Below are 17,500 nucleotides of genomic sequence, written 5' to 3' on the forward strand. Positions count from 1 at the left end.
GTATTAATTAAATTATATATTATGCATTTTATTGCATTTTGTTATGTGCATAATTTCTTGTTCCATGGAAGAATTGTTTTGCATGAAACAGGTCTGTGGTGCAAAATGTGGTTGAGGACTGCAGCCGTGGAAGATTCCTCAGAGTTGTGGCTTTCTAGGTAAAAATGGAGCCAGAAATTAGTTTCAGTTGTAGGGTATGAAGTAAGGGTCAGGGATTCTGTGGCCTTCTGGAAGCAAAACCCGCAGCTGTCACTCACAAGTGAATGTTACCCTGTTGAATATACCGTGCTTTCACTAACTGGTTTAGGTACCTATGTAGTGACAAGCAGGCATAGACATCCTCTTTGCTCTTCCATTCACAATACAGAGAAACTTCGAAGACATGACAAATGGATGGAAGAAGAGCTGCACATGAACACATTGGGTGCTCATTTTCATCTTATGTAAATTGGAGTAGCATGAAATGAAATTCCTTGGTCAAGGACACATTGTGCACCCTGTTCAGGAATTGAACCCATAATTTTATGATTGTAAGCCCAACATGCTATCTACTAGGCAAGATCAGGAAAAAAACCTGGATTTTTCAAGAAAAAATAGATTTTTGTTGATTGCACAAAATTGTAAAATCAATCTCTCTTCCAGATTATCACTTTGTCACTCATAAAGAATTTGAAGAGATGATACAGAACAAAAAGTTTTTGGAAAGCGCCATGTTTTCTGGAAACTACTATGGTACAAGGTGAGTAGATATCATAAGAAAAAAGTGCAGAACAAGTTCTCTTCGTGAGAAAACGTCCTTTTTTTTTATTGTTTTGCATTTACAACATGGCTCCTGTGCTCTAAACAGTCATTGTTAATTACATTATTTTTAAGTTTAGCAATTAATACAAGGGCTTTTTTTGCATACTTTCTACTTTGCTTTTAAGATTTCAACCAAAAATTTAGGGTATGAAATGTTTTGGCACAGCCATTTTGGTGTTGCTTATTTGGTATTACTGATTTGATGTTGACTCATTTGACATTAGACTTTTTAACTCTTCAGCATTTAAACTGACCATATCCAGTTCAAATATTCTATTTATTTTACGTTTAAACTGGCCAGATCTTGCTTCTCTCACCTACCCTACAATGTCATTGTAAAAATGTATACTCACATCATTGAAATCTGAAAATGATGACATAATGCATAATTAATTCAAAACAATGTGAATAAATAAGCATTGAGAGAATATAATGTAAAAATTAAAGGCTTAATGTTTCTTACATTTTGATGTTTCTCTTGTTTTTGCTGTCTCACTCAGTCTGTCTGTCTCTTTCTCTCTCTTTCTTTCTTTCTCTTGCTCTCTCCCTCCTCTCTCTAACTCTTGCTGTCTGTATGTGTATATTTCTGTCCATGTACATGTGTGTTTGCATCTGGTGCTAAAAAGTACTGCTGACCAAAGCAAGCAGAATATCCAGGCAGTTGTACTGAATCATCTGTGTCCGAATGGCTGTGCCAAATGATCTCATTCTGGAAACCTTTTTGTATCATTTTTTGACTTTTTGGCACCACTCCAGTAAGAAAAAAACAAAACACAAAGATGTAAAATGTGAGGTGGCCATGAATTGCATCTGCTCTGCAACAATAAACCTGTTCCTTACACTTCTCTATATGCTTTAACCTCTCCACACCTTGCATACAGCAACCATCACTCCATTTCTTTTTCTTCCTCTCAAGTCTAGAGAGTTCTTTAGACTTGTAAGGTACTAAGTTACAAAACAACCTCACTAAAGCTGGTGCAAAAAAGACAAAAGAAAAAAAGAAATCCAACACACTCCGTAAAACGGTTGGCATTAGGAAGGACATTCAGCTTCCCAAACCTTGCCAAACTGAGACACTGGATTAAAGCATCATCCTTCAAACGTCTAGGCCATGTCAGCATCAAAAGCAGACATATAAAAATGATGGTGGTGGTGGTGGTGGTGGTTGATTCTTCTTCTTCCTCCTCCTGCTCCTCCTTTTTGCACCAGATAAAGAAATTGAATTTTCTCATTTCTGTTTTTTTCTTTCTTTCCTTGTTTCAGTAAAGCAGCAGTTGAAGAAATCCAAAAGACAGGACGAATATGTATTCTCGATGTAGAAATCAATGGTGTGAAAAGCATCAAGACCACTGGTCTGAATGCAAAATATATATTTGTACAGCCACCGTCTATAGAAGTCCTGGTCAGTTGTACTTTTTGCTGTTTTTGCTGTGTGTTGGTGTCCGTTTGTGTTGATGTTGTATGACAGCTGTAAATGACAGTCACTGACATAAATGCAGGGTCGTTTGTTTCCAATCTTCCATGGAAAACATGTCTGGTCGTGTGGAAATATTACCTTGGTTGGAAACAGGTGAAGGTTGGCTACAGCAAGGGCATCCAGCCATAGGAAATCTGCTTCAATAAAACCCTGTCTGATCCATGCAAGCATGGAAAAGTGGATGTTAAAACAACAATGATGGTAATGGTGACGATCACACACACATACACATGCATGCACACACACACACACACAATGCTATCATTAATTACTGATTTAAATTGTTTGGACTATTTCCAGGAAAAGAGACTGAGAGACAGAAAAACCGAAACTGAGGAATCCCTGCAGAAACGGTTGGATACGGCAAATGAAGCCTTAGAATATTGTAAGTATTTTGGCTATTGTTTGTTTGTTACAGATGGAGCTTGTTGTGAAAGATCACAGGAATATAAATGCATTGGAATATAGATGTGTAGTTAAGAAGTGTCACCAGGCAACCATGTGGTCATGGGTTCAATTCCAATGAGTGGTACCTTGAGCAAGTGCCTTGGTTTGACTAATGAGTGGAACTTAGTTGATGGAAACCAACCATGTGTGTGTATGTGTGTACAGCACTGGATTAACCATTAAACAGCATAAGCACGTACTTAGGGCATCAAGGGAAGGAGGGGGGCACCACAGAAATGGTAAATGGTTGACGGCACAAAAGAAATCACTTTAAACTTGCTGAAATAATATTCGGGATGCCTTTATCTCTACCAAATAGAGATGTGTTACCTAATATGTGGCTCTTAACTGGTTTCTCTTCAAATGGAGACTTGCTACAATCTTTTAACTCCCCAGCCATACCCTATGCCTGCTTAATCATACTGTCATATATACACTTGTTTAACCCCATAGTCATACTTGCACAAGTTTAATCCCACATGATATGCCTGTGTAATAAGGGTTTTTTTAATATTTTCCCTTCCTTCTTTCTTTCAGCCAAGCAACCCAATGTCTATGACCATATCATTGTAAATGACAAATGTGATGAAGCTTATCAAAAGTTAAAAGAAGTTGTCCAAGAGGTAAGATAACTGCACTCACCCTCAACATACAGAATGGATTCTCTGTTTTGTAAAGTGTTCCTTTGGGTCCTTTGTCTTTCTTTAACTATTTTACAGATGATGAAAAACTTGCAATAGGTTTATTGGGCCTCTGAGTGCCCACATGTTAAATATGGTTGTACTCACATTTCATTCAAAGCTGCTTGGTGTGTCTCTAATTAATTAATTACAGCTTGACAAAGCTTTGTGCGTGTCAGCGAATGTTCCAGTTGCTCTTCTTAGTGGCTATGAAGGATGACTTGGTATCTGTTGCTGATGATATATAATGACACAGAAATGCTTTAATGATGTCATTCATTGCCCATTCTCACATATTGTCTGTAAGGAGAGTTTTTCTCTCCAGACACTTTCTAGTGTGTCTGTCTTTTCAAGTCTGAACATGTAAAAGACAATCAAATTCAACATAGCACAAACACTTGGCTGTGTGTTTGCAAGTTTGCTTCCCAGCCACATGGTTCCGGGGTCAATCCTAATGCATGGCATCTACTATAGCTCTCTGAGCTGACCAAAGCTTTCTTAGTAAATATGGTAGATGCAAACTGAAAGAAGCTCATTGTATATATTCTTTTATTTGTTTCAGTCATTTGACTGCGGCCATGCTGGAGCACCACCTGTAGTCGAGCAAATCGACCCCAGGACTTATTATTTGTAATTATCATGTTCTTCACTGCCACATTTTCATTGTCTTCTAAATTATTAATCATTTTTTCATTAATCACACTAATCTTTTGCATTATTTCTCAGGACATTGAGAAACTCAAGTGATTTTGGTACCGTCACTCTGTCATCAAAGTCCTACTCCAACAGTTTCATCAAATAATGAAAGAAAGAAAAAACCACAGAAATACATCAAAAACAGTATTATTTCCATTTTTCTTTGAAGTAGGCATTTTTTTTCGAAGAGTTCAAATTGAATATCAAACCAGAAAAAAAATAAGTTTTTTCTGAAATGAAATACTATTTTATTTTTTAAAATCATTGTAATTAATTTTCTGATTTAAATGTTTGGGAGATAGAAAAAGCAATTGTGTACATTTCCAGCAATTTTTTTTTTACTGTTTTTTTTTTTTTTTTTTCAGAGACTAGATGTAAATTTGTATTGGAAATCTTAAAATTTTATCCACATTTTTGCACATGGTCTGCACAAACATTTTGTCTTTATTTCTTCTTTATGTCTGAATGTGCATGTATTTGCATGTGTGTATATATATATATATACATCATATATATATATATATATTTATACGTATATATATATATATATATATATATATATAAATATATATATGTAGTAAAACAAAAAGGATCTTGTTTATATATTTAGCTGCATCATCTGTATTTCATTAACAATGAATATATATCAGCTACATATGGAAACTCTTGATATTATATGTATATATATATATATATAGATATGCATACATACATACAAATTTAAATATATATATATGTGTGTGTGTGTGTGTGTGTGTGTGTGTATAAATATAGATGTATATTTAAATTTGTGTATGTGTGTATGTATACATACGTACATGCATCATTTAGATTGAACAATTTTTATCTTGGCTTATTACACACACACACGAGTGTGTATGTGTGTATATATATATATATATATATATATATATATATATATATATATATATATATATATGTGTGTGTGTGTGTGTGTGTGTGTGTGTGTGTGTACATATATATTGAGTATGAAGCAAAAGTTTCTAGAACATTGTCCATAGAGTCATGCACTCAGAACTTACACTTCAGCCATTGTGTTCTGCTCCTGAGCAAAGAATCTCACTTTGTTTGCTCCAGATTTGCCTGTCTGATACACATGCACACATGAACACACTTCAGTCAGGTTGGTAGCCATATAATGGGTATTGTCCAGCTATAAAACCAGTTGTTTCTTTACAAAACGAACATCACACAAAACAGAAAAAGAAAATAGAAAACCAAATCTCTGATATAAAGCTTAGAAAAATGGATGCAAAAGTTAGAAGGAAATATATTGTTAAATCTATGGTGTTTTATCACTTTTTTTGTCTTAAGCAAGGATAATTTTTTTCTCCATGACAAACTGCTGTGAAAAGCTTTTACAGGTTCAAATATATGTCAGACATTACTGAAATGGTTTTGCGTTTATACAATCATAACCATACAATTGTTTTATGACGATATATAATTGTAATTATTTTCTATATCACACATATAGACAGGTTTTGGTCACAAAAGATGTCATTTGTGGACAATTATGATGAGCTTGGATGGAGTTGTTTTTTTTTTTCTTTGTTAAATGAAATTATTTAACTTAGTTAAGCTATAGCAATTCTCATCAGAGACATACAAAACTTGTTGAGAAAGGAAACAGAAAAAAGCCCAATAAATGGCCCTGCAGAAAATGTTGGGATATATATTTATATATATATAAGCCAGCTGCTCGCAACTTTTTTTTCCATCTTATAAGGGTAAATACCCAATCTTTCAGCTGCTGGGCACTTTTCATCTCTTCCACAGATATTCTTCTGTGCCTTTTAGAACTGTATGTCTAGATGAGATGCTTTTTCAAAATGAATACAGCAGTCTATTTTTGTTTTCTGCAGTATACCTACATTAAGTAAGATATAGAAAATGCTATTTTGAACTAATATTGCTTCCATCACTAACAACGAATATACACACACACACACACACATATATATAAATGGCTATGCAGAAAATGTTGGGATGTGTATATATATTTATACACACACACACCTCTTGTAACTCTTTTGATATCAATGAAGCTGTTACCACCCTTGGTTCTAAATAACAGAAACTTCCTATGTAAAGTAATCTAAAGTTAAAAGTTACCATTAAAATTTCATGTTAATTTATGTTTCAAACACCTCATTGATATTGGCAAAGTTATTTTGTTAAATTCTTCACCATTTTCAAATTGATCTAAAACAAAGGCAGTCTATGGCACAGAATATGGTTAACAAAAGGGTCAAAGAAGTCCTTTTGTTTTGTTGTTTTGGTATAATTTTATTAAGAATCACCTTTAGATTGAGTTTCTATTCCAAATGTTATCTGGAGTACTTATTTGGGGTATTTTAGCCCGGTGGTTAAGCTGTCTGACTTAACACTTATTAGGCCGTGGGCCTAATTCCTGGACTAGCTGATCTATGCAATATGTCCTTGGGCAAGACACTTCATTTTCCATTGCTCCTGTCCACTCTGCTGCAGAGTTGTGCTTCACAGACCAATTATTGGCTCAAAATCTTGCAAATAAAACATATCAATGGCTGTCAAGGGCTACAACATACTGGACAATGATAATAATAATAATAATAATAAGCATCACTGAATTTCTATTTCACCTGGTTTTGTTTTAACGAAACATTTTAGCTGTTTTTTTTTTTAATAATTTCTCAGCTAATTATCTCAATGTTTGTCACTTAGAATTGGTTTAAATAAATATATTTAAAATTTCATTGTTTCTTCCTTTTTGTTTACTAGTGGCTGTGTGGTAAGAAGTTTCCTTCCCAAGCATATTTTTGGGTTCAGTCCCACCGCATGGCATCTTGGATGAGCGTCTTCTACGATGGCCTCTAGCTGACCAAAACCTTGTAAACTGAAAGAAGCTCATTATATATATTTATATATAAAATCATCATTTAATGTCTGCTTTCCATGCTGGCATGGGTTAGACTGTGGCTGTGTATGTGTGTCTTTGTCCCCGACCACCATTGACAACCGGTGTTGGTATGTTTATGTCCCTGTAACTCAGCAGTTCAGCAAAATAGACCAACAGAGCAAGTACCAAGGTTTTGGTTGGCCTGACACTATAGAAAACACTTGCCATGCAGCAGGACTGAACCCAGAACCATGTGGTTGGGATGCAAGCTTCTTACCAAACAGCCATGCCTTTGCCTATAATTCTTATATGAATTATCACTTTTTTTTTTTAAATCTTAGTAGGGTCATTGTGCCAATGGTAAACACACTGTTCTATATTTTAGAGATGAAGAATTATTTACATCAAACAGATAGGTTAAAAGTGTGGGTTACTAACCTTAAAATTCTAGGTTCAATCCCAAGCAGTGACTTGAATAAATAATAACATCAGCAAAAAATACCTTAGGAATGAGAACAAAATACCCCATTAGTCAAATAACAGGTTTGGTTTGAAATTCCACCAGGACACCTGAGGAAGGCTGGAGAGTACATCAGCCGAAACATTGTGGTAACAACAAAGGTGAGGACACCTATTTGTACAATATAAATAAACACACCACTGACAAATAATGAAGTGAAATTGAACTAATTGGTTAGCTATTTAACCAACGAACTAATTGATTGCTTGACCTGAAACCGATCTGGTGGAGAGATGGCATGTCATTCAAGAGGATGTGGATGGCACTTGTAAGACAAAATCCTTTGATTGAGGACTGAGTAGTATTGAGAGAGGTGGGCTTTATATTAGGGTGACGAGAGGTTCGAGTATGATTAGCTGGGGACAGAAACAGGTGTTTTGCATGGAGGAGAAACAAAACTATAGTAAAAAAAAAAAAAAGCAGGGGAGTTGAGGGGATAAAATAAGTAAAAGATGAAGCATAGAATACACAAAGAGAAATAGTTTTAAGTAAAGAATAAACTTTTATTCATTTAATGGAAAAAAAAACCGAAAAAAAAAAACCAACGAAAACTTTCAGAATAACAACAACAACAACAATATGAATACATGTGGTAAAATGTAAAATGTATTGTTCAGAAGTAAATTGCAGATTTTATCACAGAATAATTAGCACAAGGAGAGGTGGGGGAGGGTCAGAAAGGAAAAAAAAACAAAAAAAACAATGGAATGGGTGCAGACATGGCTGTTTTGGTTTAAAAATTCTCTTTGCAACCATTACAGGTTTAGATTCAATCTCACTGCACAGCACCTTGGGCAAGTGTCTTCTACCATATGTAACCTTTGCGAGTTTACCAATGTCTTGCATGTGGAATTTGGTAGAAGGGAACAGTGCAAAAGTCCAATGTACATGCATGCATATACATACATATATATATATATATATATATATATATGTATATGCACACAGAGACATGTATGTATGTATATATATATATATATATATATATATATATATATATACACATATACATCTACATATATATGTGTATGTACAAACACATATACATATGCACGTATATGTTAATATAAATTATTTCTATGTATATACATATATATATTTGTACATACATATGTATATTTATGCAATGGATGTAAACATCAGCAAGAAACCAAGATGCAAAAATTATATATAAATAATATACTAGTTTTTTTCCATTTTTCCATTTTTTTTTAATGAAGTCTCCTGTTGATATTTGTTCTGCACCGAGCTACAGACACTCCCTTGTAATTTTCGGCATATTTGAAAACACAGTCAACCAGACCAGTGATTAGTTCCATTGAAACAAACGGTTGCTGCTTCTGCTGCTAATGTTCAGCAATAGAGATATAAAATAAGTTAACCATATGTTTTATTTTAGTTTTTTTTTTTTTATGTTAAGTTCGTTCCATCCATTTTATTTGTGTTGGGTGACGGACATCGAAGAGAAGGCAAATAGGTGGAAAGTTGTAGATTCGGTGTGCAGAGGCAGAAGTTGTCAAAAACAAACGAACAAACAACAACAATAATAATAAGGAAAACATAACAAAAACAATAACAAGGTGTTGGAGGTCGGTGGTGGTGTTGGTTTTAGCAGTTATTAGCCATAGTGACATTGGTGTTGGCTGGTGTTAGAGGAGGAGGTGGTGGTGGTGGTGGTGGTAGTCGTGATGGTCAATGTACAATTTCAAGTGAGTTTCTCGGATTTTAAAGTCTTGCTAGCCTGCAACAGTGAATAATAATAAAAAAAGTGTTTACAGGTATTCATTTAAACATAATTGCAGTTGGAACTTGTTACACAGTAATTAATTTCGTTAGCAGACAAAGTTGAGCATAAGAAATGAAAACACAACAAAAGAAACTTCAATTCAGAAGTGTATATACCAAAATGTGTGTGTGTGTATATATATATATATATATATATATAATACAAATAATAAATGAGTATATGCATATATACGTACATGTATGTGCATACATGCAAACACACACCCACATTCACAAAAAGAAGAACAAATAAATCTACTAACGTGCCATTCTTGGTCAGTGAGGGTTCCGACAACTGCGACAATCTGGTATTGGTCTTTAGTCATGTTGTTTAGGTATTTGCGTAGAGGCTGCATCAAGGCTGGCGTCGTCTGGGCTTTGAGTTTCTTCATGTGGGACTTACTACTGGCCGGGTCCAATATCAATAATGTAATGGCACCTGTTTGTCGAGAAGTCTCAGCACCAATCACTGTCTGACTATGACCTGGAAATGGAGATCAAAGAGAATTACCTTCAGAAAATAGAAAACAATGAACAAAGAAAAGTGGGGTGGTGACAGTGGTTTGCAACCACATGGTTTTCAGTTTAGTTCTACTGTAAGGCCCTTTAGGCAAGTACCTTGCCCTGTGGGCGGATTTGGGAGACTGAAAGAAGCCCACCATCATGTATGTATGTGTGTAGTCTTATTTGTTTCAGTCATTTGACTGTGGCCATGCTGGAGCACTGCTTTTAATGCTGGATATATTTCTATATATATATATATATATATTTCTGTATATGTCTGCGCGTATGTATGTATATATACCTATATATATTTGTGTATGCGTGTGTGTGTGTATGTATGAGTGTGTGCATCACACATCCAACAGATGCAGCTTGAATCCATCAATGTGGCTGAGTGGTTAGGTTATTTGGCTACCACTCAAAATGTCATGGGTTCAATTCAAACTTTCACAAGCAAACATGGAGCATGCTTTTGAAAATTGTCTTAGTTGCCTATGTAGTTGTGAGCAAAGATACTGCCGATCCTTAACGTAAGGTTACATCTAAGATGTAATAGCAGGAAGGGCTTCTTTCAGTTTCTCTCTACCAAATCCACTCACAATTGGCCGGGAGCAATAATAAAAAAAAAAAAAAATTTTAAACTTGTGCCATTCAGTAGGACTGAGCCCAAAACCACATGGTTGGCATGTAAACTTCTTACCACACAGCCATGCCAACCTGCATTCTGCTTATGCTACTCAGTCTCACAACGACCCCCTTATATCCAAGGCTGTGGAGTCGGAGGTGGAGTTGATGACGATGGTGGGGAAGGTGACGCACAGCTTACCTTGATACTGTAAGTAGAGGGGGGAGCGAAACTCGTGGTAATCCTTCCTTTTGAAGAAATCTCGAATCCACTGGAACATTCTAGGGTGTGTCTCTGGCTGTCCAGTTGGAGAATGGATGTCTATCAAACGGCACCTGTCCATGGTAAAATCAGAAACGGTTCAAATATACATTATGTCTGTATGCATGTGTGTGTGTGTTTGTGAGTGTATGTGTGTGTCTGTACACATGTGCATGCAAGTGTGTGTGTATATGTGTGTGTGTGTGTGTATTTGTGTCTGCATGTATGTACATACACTAGTGTGTGCATGCATTCGTTCGTGTGTGTGTGTGCGTTCATGTGCATGTGTGTGTTCGTGTGCGTGTGTGTGTGTGTGTGTGTGTGTGATTGTCCCCCAATTGACAATTGATATTGGTTTGTTTACATCCCTGTAGCATAGCAGTTTGGCAAAAGAGTCCAAACGAATAAGCACCAGACACCAAAATTACGCACTGTTTTTGATTCGTTCAACTAAATATGCCAAGGTGGTGCTCCAGCAGGGCCACCATCCAATTCCAATGACTGGAACAAGATAAAACAACGTCTAAGCCATTTAACTTACTTGAACTTCAATGAAGACAGCATAGCAACAATTTCTGTGGCGCCAATCCATTTCCTTGTGTCCACAAGTTTATTGCCCAATTGTTCAGCCCCTTGCTGGTCGAACCCATGCTGCCAAGCCCTTTCGATCAGCTGTTGCAACCGTTTTATCGATGCCACCAGACCATTCTTTGCTGCAAATGTCAGAAATAGTCATGAGGTTGTAATAAATGAAGCAACCGATATAAAAAAAGAACTGGAGTCGATTCGTTTGACTTAAAAAGAATTCTTGAAGGATGGCTGCAGTCTGATGACTGAAACAAGCAAAAAACATAGAGTTATATAAATACGTATGTCTGGATGATATGTGTGGATGTGTGGATGTATTGTATTAAATATCATGGGAATATATAAATGACAGACAAAAATTGCCCAGCTGCAGTCATGGGAAAGTAAGTTTGAAGAAATTTGTTACACTTTTGCAACAACAACAATAATGAATCTTTCTACAAAAGGCACAAGGCCAGCAATTTTGGAGGAGACGACTACATTGACCCCGGTGTTTGAGTGCTACTTATTTCATTGACACCAAAAGGATAAAAGGCAAATTGGACCAAAGCGGAATTTGAACTCAGAACGTAGAGCAAGAAGAAATGCTGCCAAGCATTTGGTCTGGTGTGCTGATGCTCCTGCCAGCTCACTGCCTTAATAATAATACCAATAATAATAATAATAATACCAATAATAATAATAATAATACCAATAATAATAATAATAATACCAATAATAATAATAATGATAATAATAATAATAATGGTTTCAAATTTTGCCACAAGGGCAGCCATTTGGGGAAGGGGATAAGTCAATTACATCAACCCCATTGGTTCACTGGTACTTATTTTATCGACTCCAAAACGATAAAAGGTAAAGTCAACCTCAGAGGAATTTGAACTCAGAATGTGAAGATGAGTGAAAAACTGCAAAGCCTTTCATCCAGCATGCTAACCATTCTGCCAACTCACCACCATGATAATAACAATAATAATAATAATAATAATAATGGTTTCAAATTTTGCCACAAGGGCAGCCATTTGGTGGGGAGGGAATGAGTCGATTACATTGACCCCAGTGTTCAACTGGTATTTATTTTATCAACTCCAAAAGGATGAAAGGCAAAGTCTACCTCAATGGAATTTGAGCTGAGAATGTAGCGACAGGTGAAATACCGCCAAGCATTTCGTCCAGCGTACTAACGATTCTGCCAGTTCGCTGCCTTAACAATAATAATAATAGTTTGAAATTTTGGCATAGGGCCATCAGTTTTTGAAGTGTTGGGGAAGTTATATTACATTGAGCCCAGTACTTGACTGGTATTATTTCACTGACCCCAAAAGGATGAAAGGCAAATTCAACCATCATGAAATTTGAACTCAGAACGTAAAGATCAACGAAATGCTGCTAAGCATTTTGTCCAGAGTGTTAACAATTTTACCAGCTCACCCCCATAATAATAACAATAATTGTAATAATATCAATAGCAATAAATAAATATAAAAAACAAGGTAGGTACATTTGTAGTCATCGGAGAGCAAGTTCTGATAAACGGACTCTTTGGCCAGGCTGGAAAGCATCATCTGCAGATTTCGGTAGCCACATCCCCATCCGGTATCTCCAAACGAACCACCATAATGGTCGACATCTGAACATAACCAAACATCTTTGTTTTTGCTGTGTTGCTTGTAATATTCCCGTAGTGCTACGATGATCCCTACAAAAAAATAACAATAAAATAAAACATTTTGCTTTCATATTTGGTTTACAAGATTTTTGATGTGAACTTGTGGGTGGAAACGGACTTTGTTGTATCACAGGGATTTATATAAATGTTAACACTAAAAGACAGATCGAAAGACAGATCTGATGCTGACCTGGAGTAGCGAAAGCATGTCATTGAAGAGGTCGCAAACAGCAATGAGAGAGAGAAACCCTTTGATTATATCCAAAATCCTTTAGTCGTGGATATACTCAGAGCTCTATTGAGTATATACTACAGAAGTGGCAGGTAACTCCTGTTATCCAAAGTAACTGGATAAGAGGAGTTATCTGCCACTTCTAATGAAGACCTCACAACAGATTACAGTCCAGTACAATGATACAGTACCGGACGTCCTATCCGGCTTCCAGAAATCTGGAATTCCGTATTGAGTAAAGAGACCCTGTTTTTGAAGTTGCTTAATTTAGTAGATTAAAAAGACTAAAACATAATCTGTTTTAGAATTGTATTAATTTGTACCTGTAACTGTTAAGTAAAATCATATTTTTTTCTTCATTTAAATTTCATCCTATAAACATTATCTTGTATACATGGGACAGTTTGATAGATTCTATGAATTTTAAGTGGATTAATGAATATCAAACAAATCCTGCTTTAGAAATGTATGAATTTGAATCTGTTAAATGCAATTTAGTTCTTTACTTTTCACAGTTTATCTTATATTTTAATTATATATTTAGACTGTCTCCAGAAAACCAGAAAATCTAGAAATCTGGGACATTTCTGGTTCCAGTCTTGCCAATATAATTGATCCAGTACTGTATGATATAGACAACAACAATCAACAGGTGAGCAAAAGGGAAAACAGTAAATCTGTAGTCCTTTTTGTTTTTACCTTTAGTGCAAGAAACTCCATCATCAATGCCCGTCAACTGAGACTCGGACATCTGTGATGTATACATGTGATATTCGTAGCTACTGATCTGCCCTCTCTGTACAGCCTGGCTGAGGTTCGAATGGAACTGTTTCTTGTAGTTACCTCTCTCTGTCATCCCATACATGTCCTTCAAAGAAACCAATATTCACAGATTAAACATGGAGGCCACCCAACTTGGGAGTTACTGACTGTGCATTTATGCGTGTATGTATACATGCACGTGTATCTGTGTGGATATGTATGTATGTGTGAAATTCTTGATTTGTGTATACCACTGTATTGAGCTGTGTTTTTTTAATGCCAAAAAGAGGATCTTAACCATTTGTTAAAGAGAAACATTGTTAAAATAAAAACCAGATTAAAATATAAGCACTAAAGTAGATAGAATTGATTGAAACTATTGAGGTGGGTGCCCCAGCATGGCCACAGCCAAATGATTGAAACCAGTAAAAGAATAAAACTGTAGAGGAATAATTATCTCGCCTTATCTCAGCACTGATCTAGAGCATTCTAAGTAAATATCTTTATAATTAAATTATGGATTCGTGAAAAATATTTACTGAATACATTGGTGATTCAAAAATGTATTGGGTTAGCATTTAGATTTTTTGTTCTTTTTGTTCTTTTCCTTCCCAGTTTTTAATCAAAAACCAATCACTGTATTGAAATAAATCGCTGACCTAGTTTGTTATCTGTTCTTGAGTGCATTTAGAAATTCTGACATGGTGTGTTGTAACCACGGAAATGACCAGTGGCTTAACCTTATTATATAAAGCAGTGGTTCTCAGCTAAGATTTTGGGAGCACCACACAAACAAAATAGTAAATTGGGGATCCACAGAAGTATCTTAAGGGTTCATGGAAAAACTTTTGCTTTAGATGTATGTATTGCAAGACAGGATTAGGTTTCTTTCTCTTCAACATGTTTCTGGTCACAAAAACATGTTTTCTCAGAGAGTGTTATGACAAACCTACATCAGTGAATATTTGAGAGATGAGAGATAAAATAGGAATTTTGAAAGAAGCATCTATGAAAGTAATTTTTAAACTTTGAATGGCAATGGGAGGTCCACTAGAATAAAATAGGAATCAAAGGGGCCTTTGTGACTACACAGACACCTATAATCATTATTGAGAGCATGGTACACTCTGCTAAGTCACTCTTGATTCCAAATGATGGTTGCAATAATTCCTACATAAATCTCAATATATCTTCTGTGTCTTCCTTTTTTCACACTGATTTAATAGTCATTATGAAGAATTCTGTCTCATTCACTGACCATTTTCTGAGCATATTTCTAAGAATATATATTTGAAAATAATCAAGAATCTGGATAAATTCATTAAGAATTATGTCACAAAGAAGGGCCTCTTTTATTTAACAAATGTGAATGAGGTGGAAATTGTTTTAAATAACATAGTTCTGCTACTACCTCAGTTGAAGTACAATGGCACCAGAGCGGTTGTACTGCAGCAGAAATACCAAGAATTTTCAATGGGAAGCATAGAATGGTCAACACAAAAAATACAACAACAATAACATACCTGCAATTTCCGAAATTCAATTTCTTCATCAAATTCTTTCTGAAGCATCTCTGCAATCAATCTGTCATTCTGCTCTGTTTTTGGATAAAAAGATTGGCATCATATACATACATACATAAAGAGAAACATGTCCATACAGATACACACTATTCCATATTGCTTATCTCAAAAAATAATGCATATATATTAAAGGGATCTCTCTCCTCTCTTTTCTTACTGGGGTAGCCAAGTATCTCCTCTACAGCAAAACACCTCTCTCTATCCCTCTATTATATGCTAACCTCTCACCACACCTCTCTATCCCTCTATTATATGCTAACCTCTCACCACATCTCTCTCTATCCCTCTATTATATGTACTAATTTCTCACCTGGCACCAAGCCACTTCCTGTGGTATCACTCCTTCTTTCAACAGAGAGGTTTCCGTCTTGCAAATTATTTGGCAACCCCACTGGTGTTGGTGCCATGTAAAAAACACCAGTGTGCTGGTGCCACATACACAGCACCCAGTTCATTTTGTAAAGTGGTTGGCATTAGGAAGGCATCCAGCTGTGGAAACCAAGCCAGGACAGACAAATGGAGCCTGGTCGACCACTGGGAACTTGCCGTTTTATGCAGAGCTTAGCAGCAGCAAATTAGAAAGTGTTAAATGAGGAGAAAAGATACCAAAAATATCCCTTACCATCTTTGGTTAAAGCAAAATGTCCAAAATCTGAATCAATACGAACAAGTTTGTTGTCTTTGTCGGCCACTTTTGTAGCAATTGCCTCTGAAATATCAGTTCCAATCGGTTTCACTGGAGAATCAAAATGGTCTCGATTGATATGTACTTGAAGTTCTTGAACAGAATTTAGCTGCCGGTTGCAGAGAAAGCAAGTTGTGAAATTGTCGTCTTGCCGTTTTTCTTCTGAACGAGAATCAAAATGATCTTTATTGATGTGGATTTGAAGTTCTTCAGCTGAATTTTTAGGAGTATTACAGATGAAACACACAAACCATTCTGAAATGTTTGTGTCGACTGGTTTGTCACTATCTCGGTTGTCTAAAGATGAAGATTGCATTAATAGTTTCGGTTGGCAGTTGTTAGCTCTGAGAGATGTATTGGCGTTCTCCTGAGTGTTGCATACAGAATTATCATTGGCCAAATTGCTGTCGGTGAAATGGAGGGTTATATTAGGGTCCTTGCCAAACTTGGAATTGTTATCAAGCATAGCTATAGAGAGCCCTTTTTTTGTGCATATTAACTGTGTCTGTTTGAGTTTTTTGGTCTTGCATCTTGCACCATTGTTTCTGTGTGCGTCAAGTAATGTATTATAGTAACTGCTCTCATTCTGGATATCAATGTCCATTGGCCTGACCACCTTGTTTTTTGAGGAATTAGACAGTTCGTTACTGTTGATCTCAGAGCTTTGTGGCAGTTCCTCAGATCTGGCCAAATCCAACAAGTCAGCATTGCCGCCTTTCTCTGCAGCAGTCTCTTTCTTGCCTGCCATATTCCTAGACTTCAGACTGTCAGTGCATACCAACAATACCAAAGACTATGTCAGTGAATACTAACGAGACTGATGACTGTATCTGTGAATACTAACAATAGCAGTGAACGTCAATGGCACCATCGACTGTGTTAGTGAATGCTAATGGCAACATTGACTGCGTCAATGAATGCTAAGGACACCAAGGGGTGTGTTTATGAATCCCAGCAACTCCAATGTGTTTATAAGACACATAACAATGACACAAGGGTGAAAGAAATGGCAGGGATATCAAACTGTATGGGACCATACAGACATTCCCAAAAATAAAGACTCTTGGGGAAGGAAGGAATGGCAGAAAGACAAAAAATTGTAAAACAATTCAAAAAATAGTCTTCAAAAAGATTCTGGTTGTAATCTTATGATCTGCTTGTTTTTTTTTTGTTTTTTGCTTTTTTCTTTTCTGCAGATACTATTTTAACAAATGTAAAATAGATTTTGTAGTTTATATCATAGTATCTGCTATCTGCTGTATACAATAGACACTGTGTTTCAA

The 17,500-nt window shown here is 35.9% G+C and overlaps 2 protein-coding genes across 9 annotated transcripts in view; one reads left to right on the forward strand and one right to left on the reverse strand.

The window, feature by feature from the left end:
* LOC106877796 (guanylate kinase) overlaps window positions 1-6,860 on the forward strand; it is a 26,533-nt gene extending 19,673 nt beyond the window's left edge. For all 7 annotated transcript variants that reach the window (XM_014926808.3, XM_014926811.3, XM_014926807.3 and 4 more), the window contains 5 exons: window positions 643-739; window positions 2,065-2,203; window positions 2,579-2,663; window positions 3,263-3,348; window positions 4,132-6,860. In XM_014926808.3, the coding sequence (XP_014782294.1) occupies window positions 643-739; window positions 2,065-2,203; window positions 2,579-2,663; window positions 3,263-3,348; window positions 4,132-4,152 (428 nt within the window). In that variant the 3' untranslated portion in view covers window positions 4,153-6,860. The remainder of the gene's footprint in view (window positions 1-642; window positions 740-2,064; window positions 2,204-2,578; window positions 2,664-3,262; window positions 3,349-4,131) is intronic.
* The window catches only part of LOC106877793 (zinc finger-containing ubiquitin peptidase 1), a 24,238-nt gene continuing 12,395 nt past the window's right edge, over window positions 5,658-17,500 (reverse strand). For both annotated transcript variants that reach the window (XM_014926802.3, XM_014926803.3), the window contains 8 exons: window positions 16,155-17,500; window positions 15,473-15,546; window positions 13,887-14,055; window positions 12,788-12,985; window positions 11,240-11,411; window positions 10,639-10,772; window positions 9,572-9,792; window positions 5,658-9,264 (listed from right to left, as the gene is read on the reverse strand). The exon at window positions 16,155-17,500 is cut by the window's right edge and continues 12 nt beyond it. In XM_014926802.3, the coding sequence (XP_014782288.2) occupies window positions 9,229-9,264; window positions 9,572-9,792; window positions 10,639-10,772; window positions 11,240-11,411; window positions 12,788-12,985; window positions 13,887-14,055; window positions 15,473-15,546; window positions 16,155-16,965 (1,815 nt within the window). In that variant the 5' untranslated portion in view covers window positions 16,966-17,500 and the 3' untranslated portion in view covers window positions 5,658-9,228. The remainder of the gene's footprint in view (window positions 9,265-9,571; window positions 9,793-10,638; window positions 10,773-11,239; window positions 11,412-12,787; window positions 12,986-13,886; window positions 14,056-15,472; window positions 15,547-16,154) is intronic.

Source organism: Octopus bimaculoides, chromosome 21, assembly GCF_046866305.1.
Source record: "Octopus bimaculoides isolate indiv1 chromosome 21, ASM4686630v1, whole genome shotgun sequence".
NCBI lineage: Eukaryota > Metazoa > Mollusca > Cephalopoda > Octopoda > Octopodidae > Octopus > Octopus bimaculoides.